This window comes from Mesoplodon densirostris, chromosome 18 (assembly GCF_025265405.1).
Source record: "Mesoplodon densirostris isolate mMesDen1 chromosome 18, mMesDen1 primary haplotype, whole genome shotgun sequence".
Taxonomy (NCBI): domain Eukaryota; kingdom Metazoa; phylum Chordata; class Mammalia; order Artiodactyla; family Ziphiidae; genus Mesoplodon; species Mesoplodon densirostris.
In genome coordinates, this window is record NC_082678.1 from 27,175,555 (window position 1) to 27,203,468 (window position 27,914).

Consider the following 27,914-nt stretch of genomic DNA (forward strand, 5'->3'; position numbering starts at 1 on the left):
TGTCTAACCCCAAATCACAAAGATTTTCTCCTACGTTTTCTTCCAGACGTTGTATAGCTACATTTAGGTCTATGATTCAGTTTGAGTTAATTTTCATATATGTTGTGAGGGAAGTGTCAAGTTTTATTTCTTTGCAGTTTAAAAAACTATTTCTGTAGGACCCTATTGTGACAGTTTATTACACAGCTTACTGCACCTTAAATTGTGCCTTCCCCCTTCCAATATGGCAAGCTAATAGAAACTGTCTGTTACGCCAAGGCTAGTTGAGGGGATTGCGTGAGATTAGTATGCGGAAACGGCACTGCATTTAGCAGTCTGTTCCAACCGTCTTTGTCAGGTCACCTGACAAATGACTGTCTTCACCGTGCCATCACGCATTGGTCACTGCTCTAGCCTCATCTTCCTCAGCGTCCCACAGCATCTGCCACAATTGCGATCCCTCTCTTGTCAGCTAGATGCCCTCCTCTCTGGATATTAAAAATTATTTCCCTGTGTAACGACGATACTGTTAATACACAGTATTGAAGAAATTAAATTCCTACACAATCATATTACCTAATAAAGTGTTGCTATTCAAATTTCCCCAATTGTCTCTCTTATCTAATATCATTTCTTTTAACAGCTTTTTGAGGTATAATTGACATGCAGTAATCTGTGTTTACAGACACACTTACATACACACCATGAAGACATCACGAAAATCAAAATGTCCATCACCTCAGAAAGTTTCTTAATGTCTCTTTGTAATTCTTCCTTCCCATCGTTCCTTGCACTTGCCAATCGCCATGCAACCATTGATCTGCTTTCTGTTTGCATTTTCTAGAATTTTATGTAAATGGAATCATACAGTGTATACTTTTTTCTAACTGGCTTCTAACCCAGCATGATTATTTTAATCTTCATCCATATTGTTGTATATATCAGTAATTCATTTCTGTTTATTGCTGAAGAGCATTCCTTTATGTGGATGTACCACCATTTATGTATTGACCATTGATGGACTTTTGAGTTGTTTGAGTCTTTGTCTATTACAGATAAAGTTGCTATGAATATTTGTGTACAAGTCTTGTATGGATGTTTACTTCCATTTCTCCTGGGTAAATGCCTGCCTGTAGAATGGCTGCATCATTGGTAAGTGTATGTTTAAGTTTTTAAAAAATACCTATTTTCCATAGTGGTTTGATCATTTTACATCTCTACCAGCAGTGTACGAGAGCTGCATTTTCTTTATGTTGTGGCCAACATTTGCTATGCTCAGTATTTTTAATTTTAGATAGTTTAATAGGTGTGTAGTTGTATCTCACTGTAGCATCCCTAATGATTAATCATGTCAAACATCTTTTCATATGCTTATTTTCCATCTGTATATCTTTGAATCTTTTATCTATATTTTTCTGGAGTTTTGAGAGTTCTTTCTATAGTCTGGAAATTAGTCCTTTATCCAATAGGTAAGTTGCTAGGTATTTTCTCCCATTCTGTGACTCATCTTTTCGTTCACTCAGGAGTGTCTTTTGCAGGGCAGAAATTCTTAATTTCGATGGTGTCTAATTTATCTGTTTTTTTCTTTTATGCATTATGCTTTTGGTGTTGTATCTAAGAAATCTTGCCGAACTCAAGGTCATAAAATTTTTCACCTGTTTTGTTCTAGACGTTTTATAGTTTTATGTTTTACATTTAGATCTTTGAACCAATTTGAGTTCATTTCTGTATATGGTTTAGATGGAAGTTCATTTTTTTTTCTTTTTGCACCTGGATATTCAGTTGTTCCAGCATCATTTGTTGAAAAGACTATCATTTCTCCACTGAAATGCCTTTGAACCTGAAAGTCAGTTCTCCACATCTCTCTACTTCAGAACTTTGTATTCTGTTCCTTTGGTCTTTTTGTCTATCTTTACACTACTATCACAATGTCTTGAAGGTGTAGCTTCATAATCCTTGAAATCAGTTACTGTTAGTTCTTCAACTTTGTTCTTTCTCAAAGTTGTTTTAGTTACTCTAAATTTTATTTCCATATGAATTTTAGAATTGGCTTGTCAATGTCTATAGGAAAGCCTACTGGGGTTTTGATGTATAAATCGATTTGGGGAGAATTGATGTCTCAACAATATTGAATCTTCTGATCCATGAATACTTTATATCTCTCCATTTATTTAGGTCTTTCTTAATTTCCCCCGGCAACATTTTACAGTTTTCAGTGTGCAAGTCTTTTGTCAGATTTATTCTAAGTATTTTATATGTTGGATTCTTTTATAAGTAGCATTTTAAAACTTTGATCTCTGATTGTTTGTTGAGACAAATTCATCTTTTTGTATGTTGATCTTGTACCCTGCAAACTTGATAGACTCATTTATTAGTTCCAGTAGCATTTTCGTAGCTTCTGTCAGGTTTTCGACATAATCATGTTCTCTGCAAATAAAGATAGTTTTACTTCTTCCTTTCCATTCTGAATGTGTCTTTTCTTTTTGTTGCCCTATTGCACTGGCTAGAACCTTCAGTGCCATGTCACATAGAAGCAATGAGAGCAGATATCCTTGCCTTGTTCCTGATCCTGGTGAGAAAGTACTTTGTCCTTCACCATTAAGTATGATGTTAGGTTTTTTGTAGAAGTCATTTATCAAGTTGAGGAAGTCTCCTTCCATTCCTAGTCTACTGAGGGCTGTTTTTTTTTTCTTTAATCAGGAATGTATGTTAGATGTTTTCATTCTTTTCCTGCATCTATTGCAGTGATTATATGATTTTTCCCTTCTTTTCTTAATTTGTTTATTTATTTTTGGTTGAATTGGGTCTTCATTGTTGTATGTATCCAGTATTCTTAATCTTTTATGTAGATCCATATTCCAATCTGGTGTCATTTTCCTTCTGCTTAAAAATACTTCTTTTAACATTTCTTATTGTGAAAGTCTACCAGCAATGAATTCTTTCAGCTTCTGTATGTCTGAGATAGTCTTTATTTTGCTTTTGTTTTGACAGATGTGGGTATAAAATTCTAGCTTGATAGAATTCAATTCACTACTTTAAAGATGTTATTCCACTGAGTTCTCGTTTACGATTTTTCAAGCACGAATTCTGCTGTCATTGTTATCTTTGTTCCTCTGCATGTAGTGTATAATTTTTTCCTCTGGCTCCTTTTAAATTCTTCTCTTTATTGCTGGTTTTGAGCAATTCGATTATTTTCTGTGCCTTGGTGTAGTTTTGTCCATGTTTCTTCTGCTTAAAGTTCATTAATCTTCTTGACTTTGTGGGTTTATAGTGTTTACCAATTTGGAAAAATTTTGGCTATTATTTCTTCAAATTTTTATATTTCTCCTCTCCTTCATGGACTCTAAGTACACAGGTATTAGGCCACTTGAAGTTGTTGCACAAGTCACTGAGGCTCTATTCATTTTGTTGTTGTTTTGTTACTCCTTTTGTTTCATTTTGGATCGTTTCTGTTGCTATGCCTTAATGTTCACTGACCTTCTGCCATGTCTAATTAGCCTTTAACCTCCTGCAATATCTTTTTCATTTAGACATTGTTTTTAATCTCTAGAAGCTCAATTTAGGTCTGTTTTACATTTTCCATGCCTGTACTTAACATTTTCAGGGTTTAGTCTGGGTTTTTTAACATATGAAATACAGTTATAATAACTTTTCTTCATGTATAATAACTTTTTAAAAGGTCTTTTCTGCCAATTCTAACATCTGTATAGATTATGGGTTATTGTTGATTGATTGCCTTTTCTCCTCAGTATGGGTCATATTTTCCTACTTCTTTGCATGCTTGGCAATTTTTCATATGATCCCAGATATTGTGAGTTTTAGTTTATTGTGTGCTATGTATATTTATATTCCTGTAAAATGCCTGGGCTTTGTTTTGGGTGAAATTAGGTTACTCAAAACAATTGTATTCTTTTAGGTCTAGCTTTTAAGGTTCGTTGGGTAGGAGTCCAAGTAGCCTTTAGTCTGGAGCTCATTATTTGCAACTACTGAGACAAGTCCTTTCTGAGTATCATGAGGTTTTCCAGTCTGACTTGTAGGAACAGGTACTATTCCTACAACCCTGTGTGATATCCAGTTGTTCTTCTTATTAATCCTTTCATGTGGTTCTTTTCCTGGCATCAAGTTATTCCTCACACAAATGTATTGACCCATGCTTTGTTGAATTCTCAAGAGATCCCTCTGCATATCTCCAGAGTTCTTTGTCTGTGCACTTCTTTTCTCTCTGATACTCTGCTTTGTGAACTCTAGTTACCTTGGTTTTCCCAGACCCTTATCTCCATTTCGTCTGTCAGGGAGCCCACTAGTCTCTGTCTGGACTTCTCTTCCCTGTACCATGACGTGGATACTCTCTCAGAGAAGTAAGGGCAATTATAGGGATCACTTCATTTATTTCCCATCTCCTCGGGAATCACTGAAATGTATTGCCTGAGGTTCAGTTTCTTGAAAACTGTTGTTTCATATGTTCCATCTGATTTTTTTTTTTTTCTTGTTTCAGCTGGGAGGTTAAGTTGGCCCTTGTACTTCATCTTGGCCAGAAGCCAATAACATTCTTTAAGTCTGTTTTGTTTTGATACAGGATCCAATTAAAGATTAGGCATTGCATGTCATGTCTGTGTTTCCGTTAATCTAGAATTTTTCCCTACTATTTTTTTTTTTTGGTCTTTTATGACATTGGCTTTTTTGAAGAGTCTAAGCCAGTTGTCTTGTAAATTGCCCCACAATCTGTATTTGTCTGTTTCCTCATTAGATTCAAAGTAAACATTTTGGGGAAGAATACTATATAGGTGATGTATTCTTCATACTTCATCACTTGAGGTGGCCCAGTGCTAAGTTTGATCACTTGATTAAGGTGGCCTATTCCATATCTCTCCATTGTAAAGTTACTTTTCCCCTTGGTAATTGATAAATAATATGTGGGGTGATCCTTGGGATCAGTGAAGATCCTACTTTCAAACAACTCTTCACCCAACTGTGCATCAATGATAATCCTTGTCTGAATCGATTATTACATTGATAGTTGCAAAATAACATTTTCCTAATTCTATCCTTCCTTTTGCATTTATTAGCTGACATTATTCTGTAAAGAAGAGCTCCCCCACTTTTCATTTGGAGTATCATTATGAACTCATGTGCTTTTTTTCCAATTAACTGTGTTATACCTTATTATAATGATAATGTTATTCTTTGGAATGTTCCTTTTGTCCAGATTTGGTCAATGCGATCTCTGTTATTGTTTAGCCACATGATGCTTTTTTATTACTAGAATAATTTCTAATATATTACTCCTCACAAATAGGAACTGAGAAAGTGACTCCAGAATGTGGGGTCTTATTCATACTCTTCTTAGAAGTCTGCCTTCTTCCTGTGTACTCTCAACCCAAAGTGAGGCTTTCGGGTTGGAAGGAGATACTTCTGAATTAAACGACAGATCAGTGTCACCCAATTCTAATCGCTATTCCCTTTTTTCTAGGCATATCATACCTACTGCCATCCTAATCCTTCTGTTGGGCACCTCTCTCCTCCTCTATATTTATTTCCCACAGTCAAGGGCAGCAATTGGGCAACAGGCCCCTATCCAGTTCTATAGTCCATATGCCCCAAGAACTCCTTTTTGCACTGGTCTGTGGTGGCCTTGGCCTACCTCTTCTACCTACTCAGGTAACTCTTTTACCACGAATTTAATTACCTGTGTTTCCATTTATAGGATCTTACCCAGCCGTAGGGCCTGCTGCCTCTGCCAATTTAAAAATACTATTGAGGTTGTCTGTGAGACAGTCAAGCTGCGTTGTGACAGTGAACGCCTGAGGGACGTCACACGTTGTGGTGAGTCTCAATTGCGGGATAATACATTTTTAATTTTTAATTTAATTTTTTATTTTTAATCAAGGATGGTACATTTTAAAACTAATGATGTAATTACATTATTTTAATACATTCATTTAGAGTTCCAGCTCCCTAAATTTCTAAGAATTACCCCCTTGCTAAAAATCAGATTCTTGGTTACATTATTAAGCTAAGAAGAGCTCAGTTACATTATTAGCTTCATAATGTAACTGATCTGCATATGTAAAGGAACCAGAGAAAGGAATGGAAGGGGGAAGGGAATTCACATTAATGGCCACATATCCTATGCTGCCCTCTCTGCAAATGACAACTTATTCACATAGTACATCACAGTTTGTAAACTGATTTTATATACATTAGGTCTCAAGTACCCTTTGTCTTATAAGACAGGTGTAAATATATTTTTGTTTATTTGGTTTGTTTCTGCAATTTTATAAAGAGTGCAAGTGATGCTGTTTTATGTCCTATCTGGAGCCTGAGAGTTTCTGGTTCCATAACCAGAAGCTGCTACCAAGCCCTTCTAATGCATGGGAGAGCTAGTTATTTCTTTGACTGTCCAGCTCTGAACTTGCTCTGAATCGCAAGTTTTTCTATCCACAAAACACTCAGGGGCTTTCAACGATTTTTCTATATATTAGATTTATGGGCACTAACTTGATGACTTCCAAAATGTGCTTTCATGCCCAGGTAGCTTGAATACAGGTCTCTTTCAGTGATCTAGAGCACATCATAAATAATAACACTTTGCCACTTATATAAAGACAATATTGCTGATTTTTCAACACAGTTTTTTTTTTTTTTCCTTTGGCCACCAAGCTGGTGGGATCTTAGTTCCCCCAGCAGGGATTGAACCCGGGCCACAGCAGGGAAAGTGCCGGGTCCTAACCACTAGACCACCTGGGAACTCCCCCAAACATTTTTTTTACTAATTATATTACTCCCTTCTCCCCCAGAAGTGGGCAGAAAAAGCATTTTTAATCTCCTTTTACAGGTGAGGAAAAACAAGATCAGAGGTGTTAAGTGCTATGACCCTAGGGCCCCGATCTCCTGTCCCCAGTTTGGGGCTCTCTGCTAGCCTCTGCTCCTCCTTTCTCATGACCCTTCCCTCCTTCTTTGACCCTCACCAAAAATACTTTTAATCCTTTTGGGAGACAAGCCCAGCTACACACTGGTACACATTACCTTCACACAGTCAGAAGATTTGGATGGTTCCCCAAGTAGAGCTGGAAATATTAGAAGTAAAATGAATTGAAAGCAAAGTAGCCATCTGACAGAAGTTGCTTTTTCCCGTCTACATTTTAGGGCCTCAAGTATTATTCCATTGATTTGTTGAACATTCCACATGGGCATACAATCTGGCAAATCTCTTAACTTATACCCGAGCTCCCTGCCCAAATTTTAGCAAAGAGCCAGGGCGGACATAGTGTTTTTTTCTGTATAGAGGCTTCTGTTACGGGGACTGGGATATATAGAAGCAGGGACTAAGCAAAGGACTCAGTGGGTAGTTGGAGAAGGACATGTCCAGATGACGACCTGTTAGCGGCGGTGGTTGTCGTGGAGATCTGTGATAGCAGCAAGAACACAAGCACACTGAAGAGGTGGAGAGAGGAAGCCTCACACTCCCGTGCCTTTGAGGCAGGACAGGATGGGGTATATGAATGTGAGGAGTCACAGTAGATCTGCAGAGAGTCCAGCTGATTAGGGGAATATTTGTCTTCCAGCCTTGGCTTTTCTTGAGTACTGGCCCCTGGGAACCAGTGGAGTAATCCTGAATATAGTTCCTATATTTCACGCTACAGAATTTTCTGAGTAGATAGCCCCTTTTTCAAGAGAGACCTTTCTCACATTTTGTTGTTGCCAGTCATAGGCTTAAGTGTGGGTTTCTTTTTCTCCTAAGTGGCACTCAAACTTTGACTGATTCCTAATTTCTTTGGCTGTGGACTGACAAAAGGCTGTCCCATCAGTCTTCAGTGATCAAAAACAGTCCCTTCTCTTTTGACAGATGAAGAAACATCTATAGAGAATGCAGGAGGATCGTTGATGAAGGTGTTACAAGCCCAGAAGAAGAACAACAGCACCGAGCTGACTATTGAGTCAGACAGGATGTCCTCACCTAACAGTGCTGTCAGCTTGTCAGGCTTCATGAATGAGCAGCTGGACTTTAATAATAAAAGTGATATTATCAGTACACTAAATTACATACTGCCTTATATCTCAGAGGGAAATCTAGGAGATGTGGAATCAACATTATTACCATTCATTCAACTTCTTTTTTCAAATACACAAGATGGACATATGCCGCTGGGCCTTTTGAAAAACAATACAAGGAGCCCTTCTGTTAAACCTGTACCCAACAATTCAACTAAAAAAAACAAATTGAGGGAACTCCATTCTGTGGAAAATTTGTTAGATGCAGAAACTCAAGAAAAAATTGATGAGGTTAAAAAGGAAGAAAAACCTGCCACGTGTACGCGTTGCAACCTTTTAAGTGCCATGTTTACACGCTACATCTTTCAAAAGAAATTAGAAACTGCCCAACCACAGACAGACAGACAGCCTAGCAAAGATTGAGAGTACAGAGGAAAAGCTGGTGAGAGTGAACAAGGTCCTCAAGGGGCATACAGAAAATGCACCTCAAAGCAGTGGGAGATGAGAGCGTCAGGAGGAAACAGAATGCCCAGCCATCTGTGGCGAACACTGCCAAAGAATGAAAGCTCAGGAGGCCATCCCCAAGAAAGCTGAAACAGCTCCTCATGGTGCAGAGGCCCAGGAAGCTGGTGGGAAAGTCCTCCGATGCAGAGTCTTCATTCATAAAGGAACACAAGGCCGCAGGCTCCTCTCCCCTCAAACCGTACTTCAAGGGCAGGCCTTGTGCCTCCATCCCGCCAAAATCCCCATCTGAGGTTAAAAGCAAATCAAAAGACTTATCCAACGCTATTCATGTTTTCGAAGATGCAAAGGCAAGAGTTAGAAATATTAAGGACTTCGAATTAATCTCACATTCTGGAAAAAAAAATACATCTTCCATAAAATTAGGTCTCATCGGGTCCACAGAAAACCCAAAGTTAAAAAGCATCGAGGGGCTTCCCTGGTGGCACAGTGGTTGGGAGTCCGCCTGCCGATGCAGGAGACACGGGTTCGTGTCCTGGTCCGGGAAGATCCCACATGCCGTGGAGCGGCTGGGCCCGTGAGCCATGGCCGCTGAGCCTGTGCGTCCGGAGCCTGTGCTCCACAACGGGAGAGGCCACAACGGTGAGAGGCCTGTGTACCGCAAAAAGAAACAAAAAGAAAAAAGAAAAAAGGGAGTCGAAAGTTCAGAAAGAAAAGTTCACTTGATAGAGTGATGCTTGCAAGCCCTCCGTTCTCTGTCGTGAGGAGTCTCATAAATTCCCCTCCACGAGAGGCTGTTTCATCTTCAGGAGAAGTGACTTCTCAGGAAAATCCTTTTCCAGAATTATTTTCTCTTTCAGACCCTTCTGCAGAAAACACTACTTCAGAAAACAATACTGCACAAAATGTTTCTGAAGCAATTATTTCTACAGGAAACGCTACTCTGCCAGGAGGAACCGGCCCTGGAAACACTAGCCATAGGAACGTCTCCACTGCACATTCTACTGTCGCTGCAGACAACAGTATGCCAGCTGTTCAACACAGCAACAAAACACAATGGGAGCACCACAACATGGTCACTGAATTATCCTCTAAGCCCACAGGCTTCACTTTCCCAGGGCTCGCATCCCCGGGTGATCAAGTTGAAACTCAGCTAAACCAGCAGCTCTGGTCCCTCATCCCCAACAATGACGTGCAAAGGCTCATTTCTCATGTTATCCAGACTTTGAAAATAGACTGCTCGGACACCCACGTGCAGCTGGCCTGTGCCAACCTCATCTCTAGAACAGGCCTCCTGATGAAGCTTCTCAGCAAGCAGCAAGAAGTAAATGTATCCAAAGCGGAATGGGATATGGACCAGTGGAAAGCTGACAACTCTATCAGTGAGAGCACAGAAGCCCAGAGTGAGCAGAAAGAGCAGGAGTCAAGTGAGGTGAGGATAACCCCTGACACGTGGGACTTGGACTTTTACTCAGTTTAGGACATGCCATTAACGTGCCCAAGCGGGAATACCACGGGCTCCTAGTCAGTATCTTATCTTCAGCCATGAAACGGGCTAAGACAGTGATCTCCAACTTTGCTCATTGAGAGAGTGTGTCACTATTCCTAGGGTAGGCGCGAAAAGGACATAACACAAGATAAATAAATTGTAGATAAATTGTAGAAGAAAATGCTAATGATAAGACTAATAACATTAAATTTGGCTTGTTCTTATAGAAGCTACTCGCCTGGAAGGATTGGGTTTCATAGTAGTTTAAGAATAGTTAGCTATCGTTTAGAATAGGATGAAGAATCGTAAGTTTTCATCCCTTCTATCTCCTTGTTTTTAAAAATTGTGATATATTTCTTTAGCTCACAAAAGAAGTTCCAGGTTATGACTATAACAACAAACTCATCTTGGCAGTATCTGTACCTGTAGTAGTGACGATTTGTGTTAGAATTCTCTGTCTCATTGAGGTAAGGACAATAATTAATTCAGATTCAGAACCCAGAAACTGAGAATCAAATCCACCTTTCCACATGCTACTACTTGATTCTTCCCTTTAGCCATGAGGACTGACATACACTTTGTTCTTTTAATGAAAAGTATATTCCCAGGATGTTTTTGTGTGTGTGTGTGTTTTTTTTTTTTTTTTTTTTTTTTTTTTTTTTTTTTGGCTGCGTTGGGTCTCCATTGCGGTGCATGGGCTTCTTACTGAGGTGGCGTCTCTTGTTGTGGAGTACGGGCTGTAGCTGCACGGGCTCAGGAGTTGTGGCACACTGACTTAGTTGCTCCGCAGCATGTGGGACCTCCCCAGGCCAGGGATCGAACCTGTGTGCCCTGTGCTGGCAGGCGGATCCTTAACCATTGCACCACCAGGGAAGTCCCCACAGGATTTTTAAAAGGAACTTCACTCCCAGGAGATCCCTATGGAATTGGATCCATGATAACAAGCTATTGGACTATTTTGACAAGTGAAGTTTATAAGAAGGCCAGAGTTGACATGATAGTAAATTTTCTTCAACTCAAGAAAGTATGCTGATTTGAGGTACTCACCAGTCACTCTCATTCTACCGTTGATTTCTTTCCTTCTTGGCTGAAGTGATGAGAGATATAGGATCTCCATACTCAAGGAGCTATCAGTCACCCTGGGAGGGCTAAAAGGACATGCCTAAAAGACAAAAGTGTGATCTCGTCAACTCCTCAGGTTTACTTAGCAGCTTTCTTCTCCGGTGTATTAGGAATTGTGTAGATAGGTTCCATTAAAACACTGCAAGTAAAATCTTGCAGCAGGCTACCCTCAAATAGTTATAGTAGCCTATTCCTGGAGCTAGCCTGTTTACCTTTTGTTCAGTTACATAGTGGTTTCTTACTTTTCCAGCAGGCAGTTGCTAACATTAAAAGAGTGATTTTAATAGGCTGACAGTCTTGATTCTACCCTACCACTCCACATTACTTTAGTTATCTTTTCTCCTGTAATGGCAGCCCTCCATTCCAGCCAAAGCAGCTCCTCACTATACGCTAGTTACACCATACCCATTCCTACTTTTGTCTGTGCCTTTGTCCATCGAAAATTCCTTTATTTTGCTTTGCCTGTGGAACTCCTATGAATCTCTGAAAAGCCAACTCAAGTTCAGATATCTTTCTCTGTAAAGCCTTCCCTGAATACTCCAGCCCTCCTGATCCTAGTCCTGTGAGGTTTGTCACCATTTCTGAGGGGCCATAGCAAAGCAGTCCCCTCCCCTCAGAACTCACAAAAGTGGTAAGCAGTTTTTTGAAAGGCAGCCCCCCAGGAGAGAACCACCAAGGTCAGCACATCATGGAGCTGAGCAGAGATGTGTAAGGACCAATGGCTTCCTGGCCTATCACACTTGAATCAAACCTGACATGATGTACTAACTTCTAAAGAGAAATGTGTCTATCTGCAGGAGGGTTGGTCACTAGTGAAAGCATAGAAAAGGTGAGGAGAGACCAACATGGGCAGTGCCCATCCTCACATTGCCCAAGAGTAGAGATGGCACCTTAGGCAGCATAACTGCAGAGTCAGGCCCACTAGCCAGGCTGCCTGTTGAGGAGATGGATGGATCCAGTTACCTCAGGCCTTCCCATTAAATTCTGGACTCGGCTGATTCCTTTTCTAATTCTGTTGTCACCAAGTAGCCTTCGATTCTGTGATTGTGCTTCAGTGTGCCACGGAGGCCTGTCCCCACAGAAGGTAATTCTCTGCTTGTGTAGACACAGATGCCCTGTGTGTAGAACAGATGTATTTCTCATTGTCAAGTAATAATTTGGCATTCTGATGTTTGATCAATCCTGTGATATTGCTCAAGTGAGACTGCCACAACAGGAAGACGTGAGTTCTCGCTTGGTGAGGAAGAGTATGATTTCTGAGCCTAGGAGGCTGGGGACTAGCTTGCTAGTCATTGGCCATTGCCCAGACTGTACCCTCTACATCTCAGGTGGCATATGGCCTTTGGCATTTTTAGAATTTCTGTAAAGTCCCCTTTTTCTTGTTTTCAACTTCTTGCATTTGTTTTGTTTTGTTTTGTTTTGTTTGGGCCTGTGTGATCTTAGTTCCCCAAGTAGGGATTGGACCTGTACCCTCGGCAGTGAAAGCGAGGAGTCCTAACCGTTATTTCCTCTCCCCACATATACGATAAGCTTTTGGAGGACAGGGGCCACGCAGTGTCCTTCCTATGGTAGACAATAATGGTGTTCAACGGAAGAGAGATGAGGCGTTATGTCAATTCCACAGTGAGGAATAATTCAACCGAATATTTATTTGAAGTAGGATAGAGTCCAGCAATAGGCCCCTGTGTTCTTAAGACTTTTGAAATGTCATGTTTTACTATTGCAGTCAGCGGAAGAAAATGAATAAATGGTGATAGAATAGCTGCCTAAGTATTTGGGGGGTAAATAGCAGATCCCCATGTTTCATCTTAAATAAACATATATCCATAAATGTGAAAAAAGACCACATAAAGGTATTAGAAGAAAATAAAAGCAATATTTCTATAATCTTCTGGTGGGAAAGAGCCTTCAGAGCCTGATGCCACAAGCAGAGCCTTTGATATATTCCACCATCTTGTCTGTGATACCAGCTTAGCACTGATTCATGCCGAGCATAAGATGAAGAGTTTTCCATATATTGTCTGATTTAAAGCCCACAGTCCTGTGAGGATGATATTACTATCCCTCCCTCATAGATGAAGGAGATCAGTGTAAGGCCCCAGCGGCCAAACCCAAAGCAGAAGGCAGTTTCACCCGACTGCAAAGCTGGTGCTCCCTACTCCACTCTTTTGTCTTGTCTCCTTAGAGACAAAAACACTGGAAATATTCGAAACACTGAAATTCAATGAAAGCCAGTATTTCTTTACCATAAAGAGTTTTTGTTTGTTTGTTTCGAAGTGGTGGGGTTTGGCCATGCTGTGCAGCTTGCAGGATCTTAGTCCCTTGACAAGGGATTGAACCTCGGGCCACAGCAGTGAAAGAGCCACGCCCTAACCAGTGGACCACCAGGGAACTCCCAAGAGTTTTATAAGTCAACAAGAAGCAGACAAACAGTCCAGGGGAAAAGGGGGCAAGGGCTGTGAAGAGTAGGAGGTGTGTTGACAGTCTGCCACCATATCTGCCTGTCGTCTCCTCATGGCTCATGTGGGGTGGGTTTTGTTAGCCAGGCCTTTGTCACCTCGTGACGTAAAAACCATCTCTAATATTTTCTTCAAGTACTTTTATAATCTGTCCAGAATTTGTTGTATTTGTTTGTTCGTGTGGTTGAGGTAGGGGATCTAACTTTTTCCCCCTACATGAAGATCTGATGCTTTTCAAATCTTTCACTGAATGGTTTATTCCTTCTTCCCTGGTCTAATATGCTATCTTCATCTGGATGCTGTTCTGTGATCCAGTTATCTTGTCCTGTACCAGTACTGATATCACACTGCTTACTTCCAGTTGCTCTATAACATATTTTATATCTGGTAGGGCAAGGTCCTACTCTTTGACCTTCTTTTGCATACATCTCATAACTATTCTTACATATATTCTCTACCAAATGTCAGCTGGCCAGGTTTTATTTAAAAATTATTTTGGCTATAAAATGGATTGCATTGAATTTTTAGTTTCATTTGAAGAGAATTGACCTCTTTACAACATTCTAGGAGGATGGTATCTCATGCCATGTAAGTACTTCTTAACGTCCTTCAAAAAAGTTTTAATATTTTCATCACATAGGTCTTACAAATTTGTGGCTAAATTTATTCCTAGGTGCTTTATGCATTTGTATTGATATAGTGAACGGGAGGTTCCTTCTGTTTTTTAGTTAGTTAGTTGTGTTATATGGGAAAGCTATTGAGGCTAATATGTTGATCTCTTGATTTTGTATGGAGCCATCTTACTCATGTTACTTCCAATAAAATTTCAGTTGATACTTTTGGTCTTTTTGGGTCCCTTGTTTCATATGCAGATATGTTTGTCTCTTCTTTCCAATACTTCGTTTTTCTTATCGTACTGATTAAGACCTCCTCCACAGTGCTCAATAGTAGCAGTAATGATTGGGCATCCTACTCTTGTTCTTGACTTTAGAACAATGCTTAGGTTTCTGCCAGATACTTTTATTTTCTTTTCCTACTTCTGAGAGTTTTTATTAGGAATTATCTGTTGAACGTTATCTAAAACAGTCAATAAAATATATCGCCAGCTGCATGCAAGACCCTAAGTTAGGTACTGTGGAAGAGTCAAAGGATTCTTAAACAGGGTAGAATTCCTTTCCTTGAAAGAGTTGTCATCTTACTGGATAGATAAGATTTAAAGTCAAAAGGAATGAATAAGGATTTGGAAATAGTTGTAATGGATAATCATGATCCTGTTTTCTTTCAAAACAGATTTCTTCTCCTAGAATTGCAAAAGAGGAAGATAGAAAAAGAAGCAGAAGGTAAATATTGGTCTTTGAAAGCAGAAATTTACAACTAGAGGAGAACTTAGAACTCATCTATTTCAGTTTCCTCAGCAAAGGCAGGAAGAACGCTTGATTACCCTAATGGTTTACCCTAGTTTATTTCTCAGCAGAATTAGCTCCGCAGCCCAAGCTGAGTTAGAACAGGACTGGCACACATTCATCTGCTCTCACTAGTCCTTTAAGGAAAGAGGGTGGACGGGGAGAGGTTTTGGTTGTACCTGTTCCTGCTGGGCGGATGCCTGGCTCCCAGGCATCAGGCCAGGCCAGAGGCCTTCTAGGAGGCTCTGGGGTAGGGAGGGCCACATGGTTGGGGATTTAGGGGCTGGCCTCACTCAAAGCTGACAAAAGGTAGAACATATGAGTCCCTTCTGGAAAGTGGCAAGAAAACTTCCCTTCTCATCCTACTGTTTTTCAGGCCCCTACTCTCTATTCCCTTTATCCAAACCTCATAGAATTTTAACCGGGAGAAACTTTAGACAGTAGTTTGTCTCTTCCTTTTGTAATAAGGAACTGGAGAAAGAGAAAGGGAAACTACCTTGCCCCATGGTCATACTGCTGGTGATTACCAAGAAGAAGATGGTCCCTTTCCACTGAGGACTTCTCCACTGATCACACACTGTGCTTGGGCTGTGAGCTACGTTTTAGGTCACAGTTGAGTAGACACATACTATATGGACATAAGTAGTTTCTGAAACAAACTTATTGTGCACTGTGATTTTTTTCTCTTCTATTTGTATTCAAAAAGAGTATTTTGTGCTTCCCTGCTGGTCGTGGCCTTTAAACGGATTCCACAATTCACTGACACCTGAGTGACAGCCTGCAGAGTGAAAGTCAGAGAGCTATAGATGACTTTGCTCGTTGGGTTCAGGTGTTTACTTGGTGTGATTCAACGTATAGGATAGAGCAGCCAGGAAAATAAAATCACCTTCTCCCCACACCCACACCCGCAGCAAATGCTGCATGTGCGACTAAGTCCGAAGCGGACTGGTGTGAAGCGCGTCTAAGGGAGTAACGAGTTTCTGCCCAGTGCCGTTGTGCAAGTGTTTTCACTGCACGAGGGCAGTTGGCCAAGGGCAAAGAAAGGTGAACGGGGCTGAAAATCCTGCCTATGCTCCATGCTAAGCCACATACAAATGTCTCTCCAGAGACACTTGGGGTCCATTTTGGACAGACACAGAGAACTTCTGGAAGGCCAGCATGCATGCAATGATTTTCATGATCCCGGGTCTGTGGTGATTTTGCTCATTGTGATTATGGACTGAGGTCCCCATTTAGTCCTAATGAAAGCAGAGATAACACATTGTGAGAGAGATGAAAAGTGACATGCAACACTAACAGTGTGTGTTTTCCTCCAAGGGGCTTTTTTGGATTTCTGCTGCGTAAGAGAAGCTCAGGGGAAAGTGAGAGTCAGGTAGATGTGAGGAGGATATAAAGTACTGTGGCCAGAGAAAGCAGGGGAGATGCAGAATTAATATTTCCCTTTCTGTGTTCTAGGAGGGCTTTTTCGGGAGAAGGCGGCCACTTTGGCTTAGGGGTATGTATAGGCCTCTCAGCGCCACACGCAAGGAACACATGACCCAAAAGCTACACGACAGGGAGTCTTCTGCTGAGGATGAGATATTTCTGCATCCCAGCAGGAGGCCCCAACTCGTCATCCGGAGCTCACTGAGGAGGCTGAATCTTTACCTCATCAAGAGGCCCCTGCTCAGCATCCACAGACCCCTGAGGACGTTGAATCTTTTTCACCCCAGGCAGAGGCCCAGGCTCAGCATGCAGAGCCCACTGTGGAGGTAGAACCACCTCCACTTCCGCAGGAGGCTCCATCTCAGCCTTCAGAGGCCCCTGAGGAACTAGAAACTTCAAGTCCTCAGGAGGCCCTCGCCCGGCCTTTGGAGACACTTAAGGAGGTTGTAGTTTGACCATGTGTTCATCATGGGGTAAATGAAGCTCAGCAGTCACACTTGTACAAGGTCACTGTTAAATCTCTGGCTCTGGCACTTCCCATAAATCCACAGGTCACTAAAGAGGTTGAACCTTCTCCAGTCCAGCAGAAGACCCCACCTCAGCCTCCAGAGCTCCTTAAGGAAGTTGTAGCTCAGTCTCCATTGTATCCCGAGGTGACAGTTCCAGCACAGAGCAGGATCATGCTGAGCATCCAACATCCCCCAGGATCAAGAGCAGTGGTTCTCAACCAGGGTGAGTTTGCACACAGGTGACACTTGGTAGTGTCTGGCGACAGTTTTGCTTGTCAGAACTGTATACGCTACTGGCATCTAGTGGACAGAGACCAGAGATGCTACTAAACATCCAACAGTGTACAGGGGAGCCTCCCACAGCAAAGAATTATCCAGCCCAAACTGTCAATAGTGCTGCCTAGCTAGAGAAATAAAGATCACTTAACACAAGTATTTAATGAGCATTTAGTATTTTGTATCTAATGCACCACATATATAATCATGAAAGTATAAATCATAATATCTCCCACAGTGAGATTTCTTTAGTGTATGGAGGGAGTAGTGATGTTACGTTTCATCATATATAAATGAGAATTATTGCCAATGGATAAATGTTCTGAAAGAATATCTGTTTTTCTAATTCTTTTGCTCGTGTCTTTTTTGGTAGAAATCTTGGTTGCAATTTACTCACAGAACTGAGCTTTGGAACGTTTCAGGCCTGGCATGGAATGCAGTTTTTACACAAGTTGTAAGTGAAATAGAAGATGAATACATGTAAACAACTGTGTGTAAAAGCAATCATGCAGTTATTGGTTAGCTGGGTGTAAGTAAGCCCAGTATGAATTCTGGAAAGTATGTCTTGAGAGCCATTTATTTTTTTTTCAAATGAGGAAACTAAGGTACAAAGAGGCCAAGAGACTTGTTTAACTCATATATATGAAAGGCTCTGCTTTCCATAGTACTGATCTTTGGCATGGTCAATTAAAGGCACCAAACAAAAACACTCAGATTAGCATTGTCATGGAATCCCACGGATGCCTCTCCAATATGAGAATGGTCCAGGAACTTCCACTTTTGAATTTCACTTTGATTCCTTTTCATGTGCAAAGTTCCTAACTGCTTAAAATGTATGCAACACAGAGCTGCAGAGAACTAAGTTGAGCAGGGTGTGGTTCAGTGGGTGTGGGTGCTTCCCCAACCATCATTAGCTCTTTTAAATGGTAAAGCAGAAAGAATTCCTGAACACCCACCACAGGGCTCTCCCCAGCCACCCAGAACATTATTTTTCAAAAAAGCATATATTGCTGAAGTGAATTATCGGTGGCCAATAGGAACCTTTGAGGTATGGAAAAAGACGTTGTTTGTGTTCAGCTGTAGTGTGAAAAATATAAAGAAAAGACTTTGCTGTGGCCTAATTCAATATGTTTTCTTTGCTGACTACTCTTCAATAAGAAGTGTGGGTTTTCCACCCCTTCAGCTCAAAACTTCTCTGATTTCTCATGGCACAAGGAAATGATAGTGGGTACGTTCAATGGCCCGAAGGCGATTTTAGACTCAAGGGAAAGAGCTCTTGTACACCTGGCTTTGGAAAAGACTCTCTTACCTGTCTTGTGGTTCAGAAATCCAGTTTCACACAGTTCCCACATTTTGGGTTAATGAAGGTGTTGAGGCTGTGTCTGGAGCTGGGTTAACAATTCCTGCAGATGCCTATCTTTAGCGGCCTCCTTCCTTTCCCTTGTTAGTTTGCTGACGCCTACCTTGGGGAGAGAGCACCGAGGGTCGGTTTTTCTTCTGTTAGCACACCGGAGAGCAGGCTCGTGAGGTCCCTTCACCAGGAGGTTTTAGTAGCGTCAGTACAACGTCTGAAACTCACCACCTTTCCTAAACATCCCAGAACACCAAGAGTTCCTTATAAGAATCAGAGTTTCACTATAGTTATGTAGGCAACACAGGACAATACATTGTGGAAATAAATAAATAAATCACAGTTTAAAAATTAATGAATTCATTCCAAAACATTCACTGAGTGCCTTGCCCACTGTCTGTGAACACTCTACTAAGTGCTGGGGATACAAAGACGCATAGGGCAGGGACTTTGTCCCCAAGAAGCTTTCATACTGGAAGGAGAAATATGGATGTTGATGGGAAAACATATATGAGAGCCATTCTAGCATCTATGCAGCAGGGTAACAAGGTGAGGGAGGGGGGTGATGAAGTAGAAAACGGGTGGTAGGTTAGAAAAGATTTGTAATGGAAGAGGCACCAAGTTGTTCCTTTGGAATTTGTGCTCCTCTTAAATGACAGAAAAAGGTAGTGAAAGAATCAGAACTATCTGGTGTTGTAAATAAATTAGTACTGTACTCCGAAGACTCATTCACAGTTACTTTCAAAAGACGGTCACAGTGTAGTAAGTCTTTGTTTTGGACTAAGTCTTTCTAATAGACAAAGCTAAGTTGCTTTAGGAAACATTTGCCATGGTGAGATACAAACTTTATTGCATCTCTTACCAAAGGCAAGCCACCAAGGGAAGATGCCACCCTCGAGTTAAATCATTTTACTACCTATAATGACATATTACTGGGGTGTTTATAAGTTGCTTGCATTAAATAAGTTTGGAAAAGGGCCCCAGCTGAGGTGGATTTATCCTGAATTCAATGAACCTTAGGCTTCAGGGCTCCTCACTTGCATAGGTCCCTTCCAAGGTCTTGAGAGGGGTCCTAGCGATTTTTCTATTTATAACTTTGCCTGTTTTTATTAGCTAGGATTTCCCAAAGTAGATGAGGTTCAGGCCCCACAAATCCTTGATTCATCACCGGGTGTCAGGTAATTATAAGTCAGTAGGTTTCTTGAATGAAGCCTCTATGTTATTGAGAAATATCAGGTGAAGTGGTTAGCAGTGTGGTAGTCTATTTTAAATCCGAAATCTACCTCAAAGATGAGCCAAGAGCTTATTAATAAAGTACCACTTTTTGAATGGTGGTAGTCATCATATCTCTTTCAGATAAAATCAGGAATGAAATATACTATGGAAAACCGGCAGTGGTTGATAATCCTAAATGTTAAGTATGCTTTTTTTCTCTGACTCTAAAGTGTTTCTCCTTCATTCACCTATGCAGGTCCAGACTGATGGCTTATTTTTAAAAATTCTTTTAGTCACTTCATTGGATCTAACAATACAAGCTCCATGATTTTAGAAACTGAAGGACTCTACAATGTAGAAAGGCTATATAACTTAAGCAGACAGAGCACATTCACATGCTGGCTTGTCCGTGGTACATCAATATCGTACCAAGAACATAAGCACGAAGAGAGAATAAGAGGAAAATCAAAGCCTTATCCCTATTGAATTATTTACCCCATTGTTGAGAATATCAGTGTGGGAGGTGTGTCCACACTATGAAGGCAAATTGAGCTGCGGTCACAGAGCCGCCCTAATGCTCCCCCAGTCAGCTAGCATTGGTTTCCTTTACATAGCCATGTACACACAAAAGCTTACACACTTGAGGGTGTTGTCCTCACTTTTTGCTATGTACTAGAATCCTGGCAGCTTCTCAGATTTAGAAAGGCATAAACACTAAAAGCAAAAATAACTTGGGTCTGCCCTTTGGGGTGATTCAGGGTGGCTGTTTTATTTGTAATAGTTCAAAATTTTGAGATTGTCACACCTAGCAACTACTACACTTTTCTTCTCCCCACTGCATCTTATTCTTCCCACCTGTAGTATTTTCTCCCATTCTATATGTTTATTCACTTTCTTGATAGTGTCCTTTGAAGCACAAACTTTTTAGTTTTTATAAAATCCAATTCATCTATTTTTCCTTTGGTTGTTTGTGCTTCTGGTATCATATCTAAGAAACTGTTGTCTAAAGCAAGGTCATAAAGATTTACTCCTGTGTTTTCTTCTAAGAGTTTTATAGTCTTAGCTCTTACGTTTGGATATTTGATCCATTTGGAGTTAATTTTCATATACGGTGTGAAGCTTCATTATTTTGTGTGTGGATGTACAGTTGTCCCAGCATCATTTGAAAAGACTGTTCTTTCCACGTTGAATTGTTTTGGCACCCTTGTTGAAAATCAATAGACTATAAATATGAGGGTTTATTGCTATATTGTCAATTCTGTTCCATTGATTTACATGTCTGTTCTTATTCCAGTACCACACTGTGATTGCAGTAGCTTTGAACTGAGTTTTGAAACCAGGATGTGTGAGTCCTCCCACTTTGTTCTTTACCGACATTGTTTTGGTTATTCTGTTTCCTTGAATTGCCATAGGAATTTTAGAAACAGCTTGGCAATTTCTGGAAAGAAGTCAGCTGGGATTTTGATAGGAATTGCAATGGAACCATAGGTCGATTTGGGAAGTAGTGAAATTTTAATAAGATTATCCTCCAGTCCATGAATCCAGCAGGTCTTTATACTTATTTAGATCTTCTTCAATTTCTTTCAACAGTTTTGTACTTTTCAGTGTGAATCTTGCACTTACTTGGTAAAATTTTCCCCTAAGTATTATATTTGTTTTGATGCTGTTCCACATGGAATTGTTTTCTAAATTCCATTTTTCGATTACTCATTGCTGGTGTGTAGAAATGATATTGATCTTATATCCTACAACCTTGCTGAACTCATTTATTAATGCTAACAGTTATTCTCCTAGATGCCCAGGAATATGTCTTGTGGTCTTCCAGTTTCCCAGGAATACATTGGAATATTTCAAAGTGTCTGTGCACATCTCATTCCTCAGCTTTTCTTTTAAAGCTTTGCGGTTGGGTTGTTTTTTGCCCCAAACTGTTATCCATTGCCTCATGCCACCGCCATGTTAAAATATTTGCTTGAAAATGTTTTCCAGAAATGCCACCTGAGCAGAGGCTTTTCTCACTAGACAGCCCTCAGTCAGGTCAAAGGCAAGCCTTTCAAGTGAGGTCTTCCAGGGGACCACCAGACATGTAAAACAATGACAGTTCTTTGGGAATGAGGCTTTGAAGGACCTCTCAGTCCATGCTGCTCGTTCTGGTACCAGGGATGTGGGCTGTTTTTCAAGGCTACCACTGGCATGGAGACCAAAGGTCGAGGGCAAGTTAAAGCAACACAGATCTCATTGTTCTTACAGAAATTAATTTGTTTTCCTTGAATAAATTGCTCTCCCATTTACTGCCAGCATGTTGGTTAAATGTCCAGAGTTCAGAAGAAGTTGATTCTGACCATTTTTGCCAGTTTTGTTGTTGTTGTTATTGTTGCTTCTATGCAGGGATGAATTTTCAGATGTCCTTCCTCCATCATTTTTACTGATTTTCCTGCAACTTTAAAAAAAAAATCTATGAAGTCTCAATGGCCATAGGCTAATTAAATATTTATCACAAGAGATGATTAAGGAAAAAATAAATAAAAAGAGAAATAAATAAATAAATAAATAAAAAGAGAAAATATAATTCTCATAGAGGCTTTCCCAGATGGGTAGATGAAGTTTGAAAAGGTATTTCTATATTTAGTGCTGTCAAAATTAAGGTTAAAGTAACAGATGTTTCAAAAAAAAACAACCCTTTTTTTTTCATTCAGGTTAAACACAGGCTTTAGAGTCAGAACTGAGTTCAAATTCCAGCTCTGCTTCTTACGAGCTTGATGACTTAAGACAAGTTATGTAACTTCTCTGTGCCTCAGTTTCCTCATTTGTACAACTGTGTAATATATATATCACATAAGGTTACTGTGAGGATGAAATGTTAAATGCTGATCACATATGCATGGCAACCCAAAAGATATTAGTTTTGATAATTATCTTTATAATATTCTGCAAAAGTACACTAATAATTCTTGAGTAGAGTTAACCTTAAGTCAGCTATTCTCTTCTTTCTTCCTGTTTCTTTTCTGTTTTTTTTTTCCCCCTTATTTGTTTTAAAGAACTAAGGGGAAAAAAAAGGAAGAAAGAAAGAACTATGAAGAAAATCTATTCCAACATTTTGGAATAAAATTTTGTTCCCCAAAATTAATTTGTTTATTTTATTGATATATAAACAAAATGTTATTTATTTATTCAGCAAACATTTATTAAATGCCTAGTAAATACTAGGCACTATGTCAGGCACAGGAATAATAATGACAATAAAGTGTGGTCCCTGCTCTCAAGTTGCTGACAATCTAGGAGAGTGACAAATAAACAGTTGATTACATACACAGTAACAAAAGCTATGGCACAAGAATACACACGGGACGATGTGATGGGAGTATGGCTTTCACCAGTTCCTCTTGGATTTCTCTCTTCTTTGGCTCCAGAACCAAGGAATTAGCCTTATTTTTCTCTTTAGCTGGGTAGTTTAAATCATGAAATTTTTCAAACTTTGTAGAGATGAAAGAAAAACACCTTGAATTATGGAGGACACTAGAAATAGTACTTTTTTTTTACAGAGCAAGGGCTTCCTACCAGCATAGTCACTTCGAGGGTTTTTAACGTGAAAAGTACTTTGGCATATTTTTTCTTTGCTAGCCACTTTTTTTCTATTTTATTGTTTGTTTGTTTGTTTCTCTTCTCCACTTTGTCATCTAGAGACCTGGGTAGTTCCCAGTGAAAGAGTGTTTTACAGATTCTAACGGTGATTTATAGGTAAAGACAGAAAATAATTTTTTTAACCTTCAAGTTCCATACCAAAAAAAATGAATATAAACTTTCATGGAAGTAATTGAAAATGCAGATAATTTTAATTCCATTCCATTTTTCAGAATTCTCAATCGTAATCCTTTGCCAACAGTTGAAGATTCTGGTCTTTTTAAAGTGCCAGCATTAAACTCTTTGTAAGTATTGTAAGAGTTTCATGGCTCATGAGATAATTTCTGCTCCTTTTTACTTTCGTCAAAACTTGAGTACTTTGGCTAAACAGTCATAATTTAGATTTTAACTGGGTTATTGAAAATAAGAGTTATTGGCAAAGAAAAGGATTAAGAAAGAATATATATGGGTAAGAGAGCCAGCAGAGGATGAGAACAGTGTTGAAGAACACATATAGATATGGAACATGAAGATGCATATAGGAATAGTATTTATCCAAGAAAGCAGAAAGGAATAAGGGGTACATTATTTTTTTTAAAAAAAGAGTGATCAAAAGAGGTAGATGCAATTGAAAATGAGAAGTGAGGATCATAGAAAATGATTGTACTGTTCAGCACCAAGGTCATTAATTTGATGATGCAAATTTAAATTTCTTCCAAAAGAGCTCTTTGGAATTATCATCTATGGCAAGTAAGAAGCCAAAGTGGAAGGAATCACATGTTAAGTATCTTCTTCAGTTTAGAAATTTTGTCTTTGGGTTTTATATCATGCATGTTTGGGCTTCTCCTTCAGAGACATGGGAACAGCACAAGTGTCACTTACCGCAATGGAAAGCATCCTCATGATGACCCTTGAATTGGAAACACTGTAAGTTGATTTTTCTTACATTGATTTTCACTCAATTGTACTTTTAGGTTTGTTTGATTATCTTCTTAAGTCAGGTTTATTTATGTATAATTTTCGTTTAACAAAATTCACTCTTTTTAAATATACAGTGTGATGTGTTTTGACAAACGTATAGTTCTGTAGCCACCACCACATTTGAGGTAAAGAAAACTTCTGCACTCCCAAAAGACCCCCCATGTCCCTCTGTAGTCAATGCATCCTCCTGTCACTACCAGCCCCTGGCAACCACCAATCTGATTTTTGTCCGTATAATGTTGCCTTTTCCAGAATATTTGATAAATGAAATCATGTGGTATGTAGCTTTTTGTTTTTGGCTTCTTTCACTTAGCCAGTCTCTTTGGAGATTCATCTGGTTTGTTGCACCTGTCAGTAGCTCATTCCTTTTGCGCGCTGAGCAGTATTCTAGTTGTGTGGATACACAGTTTGTTTACGCATTCATTGTTCGATGCACATTTGAGTTTCTTCTTGTTTTTTGGCTATTATGAACAAAGCCTCTGAAAACACTCACGTGTGTGTGTGAATATATGTCTTGTGTGAGCATATGTTTTCATTTCTTTGGGGTAAAATACCTCAGGGTGGGATTGCTTCATCATATGCTAAGTGCCTATTGAACTTTTTAAGAAACTGCTGAACCGTTTTCTAAAGTGCCTGTGCCATGTTGCTTTCCCACAAGCAGTCTATGAGAGTTGCAGATGCTCTACATCTTCACCTGATCCTTATATGTGTTTTTTAAAAACATTTTCGCCTTTCTAGTAGGTGTGTAGATGAATCTCGTGGTTTTTGCCACATTTTGCATTTCTGTAATAGCTGATGATGTTGAGTGTCTATTCATGTGCAAATATCCTTTTAAATGAAGTGTCTGTTCAAATCCATGTTTTAATTGGATATTTATATTGAGAATTAAGAGTGCTTTATATAAAAAGCAACGGAAAAAGTCCTTGCTCTCAGATATGTGTTTAGTAAATATCTTCTCCCAGATTGTGACTTATCTTCATTATATTAAAGTGTCTCTGAAAGCTAGAAGTGTTAAATTTTTGATGAACTCTAATTTAGCAATTTTTCTTAATTTTTCATATTTATTTAATTAATTTATTTGGTTGTGCTGGGTCTTAGTTGCAGCAGATGGGCCCCTTAGTTGCGGCTCATGGGCTTCTTAGATCTGGCATGCGAACTCATAGTTGAGGCATGCATGTGGGACCTAGATCCCTGACCAGGGATCGAACCCGGGCCCCCAGCATTGGGAACTTGGAGTCTTAACCACCAGGGAAGTCCCTTAGCAATTTTTCTTAAATGCTTTCTGCTTTTTTGTGTCTTAATCTAAGAAATCTTTCTCTGAGACCCCACTGTCTAACCCCAAATCACAAAGATTTTCTCCTACGTTTTCTTCCAGACGTTGTATAGCTACATTTAGGTCTATGATTCATTTTAAGTTAATTTTCATATACGTTGTGAGGGAAGGGTCAAGTTTTATTTTTTTGCGGTTTAAAAAACTATTTCTGTAGGACCCTATTGTGACAGTTTATTACACAACCTACTGCACCTTAAATTGTGCCATCCCCCCTCCAATATGGCAAGCTAATAGAAACTTTCTGTTACGCCAAGGCTAGTTGAGGGGATTGCGTGAGATTAGTATGCAGAAACGACCCTGCATTTAGCAGTCTCTTCCAACCGTCTTTGTCAGGTCACCTGACAAATGACTGTCTTCACTGTGCCGTCACGCATTGGTCACTGCTCTAGCCTCATCTTCCTCAGTGTCCCACACCATCTGCCACAATTGCGATCCCTCTCTTGTCAGCTAGATGCCCTCCTCTCTGGATATTAAAAACTATTTCCCTGTGTAACCACGATACTGTTAATACACAGTATTGAAGAAATTAAATTCCTACACAATCATATTACCTAATAAAGTGTTGCTATTCAAATTTCCCCAATTGTCTCTCTTATCTAATATCATTTCTTTTAACAGCTTTTTGAGGTATAATTGACATGCAATAATCTGTGTTCACACACACACATACATACACACCATGAAGACATCACGAAACTCAAAATGTCCATCACCTCAGAAAGTTTCTTAATGTCTCTTTGTAATTCTTCCTTCCCATCGTTCCTTGCACTTCCCAATCGCCATGCAACCATTGATCTGCTTTCTGTTTGCATTTTCTAGAATTTTATGTAAATGGAATCATACAGTGTATACTTTTTTCTAACTGGCTTCTAACCCAGCATGATTATTTTAATCTTCATCCATATTGTTGTATATATCAGTAATTCATTTCTGTTTATTGCTGAATAGCATTCCTTTATATGGATGTACCACCATTTATGTATTGACCATTGATGGACATTTGAGTTGTTTGAGTCTTTGTCTATTACAGATAAAGTTGCTATGAATATTTGTGTACAAGTCTTGTATGGATGTCTACTTCCATTTCTCCTGGGTAAATGCCTGCCTGTAGAATGGCTGCATCATTGGTAAGTGTATGTTTAAGTTTTTTAAAAATACCCATTTTCCATAGTGGTTTGATCATTTTACATCTCTACCAGCAGTGTACGAGAGCTGCATTTTCTTCACGTTGCGGCCAACATTTGCTATGCTCAGTATTTTTTTTTTTTTTTTTTTTTGCCGTTGGAGGGCTTCTCACTGTTGTGGCCTCTCCCGTTGCAGAGCGCAGGCTCAGCGGCCATGGCTCACAGGCCCAGCCACTCCGCGGCATGTGGGATCTTCCCAGACCGGGGCACGAACCCGTGTCCCCTGCATTGGCAGGCAGACTCTCAACCACTGCGCCACCAGGGAAGCCCTATGCTCAGTATTTTTAATTTTAGGTAGTTTAGTAGGTGTGTAGTTGTATCTCACTGTAGCATCCCTAATGATTAATCATGTCAAACATCTTTTCATATGCTTATTTTCCATCTGTATATCTTTGAATCTTTTAGCTATATTTTTCTGGAGTTTTGAGAGTTCTTTCTATATTCTGGAAATTAGTCCTTTATCCAATAGGTAAGTTGCTAGGTATTTTCTCCCATTCTGTGACTCATCTTTTCGTTCACTCAGGAGTGTCTTTTGCAGGGCAGAAATTCTTAATTTCGATGGTGTCTAATTTATCTATTTTTTTCTTTTCTGCATTATGCTTTTGGTGTTGTATCTAAGAAATCTTGCCAAACTCAAGGTCATAAAATTTTTCACCTGTTTTGTTCTAGACGTTTTATAGTTTTATGTTTTACATTTAGATCTTTGAACCAATTTGAGTTCACTTCTGTATATGGTTTAGATCAAGTTCATTTTTTTTTTTCTTTTTGCACCTGGATATTCAGTTGTTCCAGCGTCATTTGTTGAAAAGACTATCATTTCTCCACTGAAATGCCTTTGAACCTGAAAGTCAGTTCTCCACATCTCTCTACTTCAGAACTTTGTATTCTGTTCCTTTGGTCTTTTTGTCTATCTTTACACTACTATCACAATGTCTTGAAGGTGTAGCTTCATAATCCTTGAAATCAGTTACTGTTAGTTCTTCAACTTTGTTCTTTCGCAAAGTTGTTTTAGTTATTCTAAATTTTATTTCCATATGAATTTTAGAATTGGCTTGTCAATGTCTATAGAAAAGCCTACTGGGGTTTTGATGTATAAATCGATTTGGGGAGAATTGA

The 27,914-nt window shown here is 39.6% G+C and overlaps 1 protein-coding gene across 1 annotated transcript in view; it reads left to right on the forward strand.

Annotated features, from left to right (window-relative positions):
• Nucleotides 1-27,914, forward strand: part of LOC132479145 (uncharacterized) — a 302,289-nt gene that overhangs the window by 16,093 nt on the left and 258,282 nt on the right. Inside the window, 14 exon segments of the mRNA XM_060082726.1 lie at nucleotides 5,684-5,802; nucleotides 7,826-8,364; nucleotides 8,366-8,433; nucleotides 8,435-8,831; nucleotides 8,834-8,887; nucleotides 9,119-9,865; nucleotides 10,285-10,389; nucleotides 14,794-14,843; nucleotides 16,362-16,500; nucleotides 16,619-16,774; nucleotides 16,883-17,079; nucleotides 17,490-17,570; nucleotides 23,534-23,605; nucleotides 24,153-24,227. Of these exon segments, the coding sequence (XP_059938709.1) occupies nucleotides 5,684-5,802; nucleotides 7,826-8,364; nucleotides 8,366-8,433; nucleotides 8,435-8,831; nucleotides 8,834-8,887; nucleotides 9,119-9,865; nucleotides 10,285-10,389; nucleotides 14,794-14,843; nucleotides 16,362-16,500; nucleotides 16,619-16,774; nucleotides 16,883-17,079; nucleotides 17,490-17,570; nucleotides 23,534-23,605; nucleotides 24,153-24,227 (2,799 nt within the window).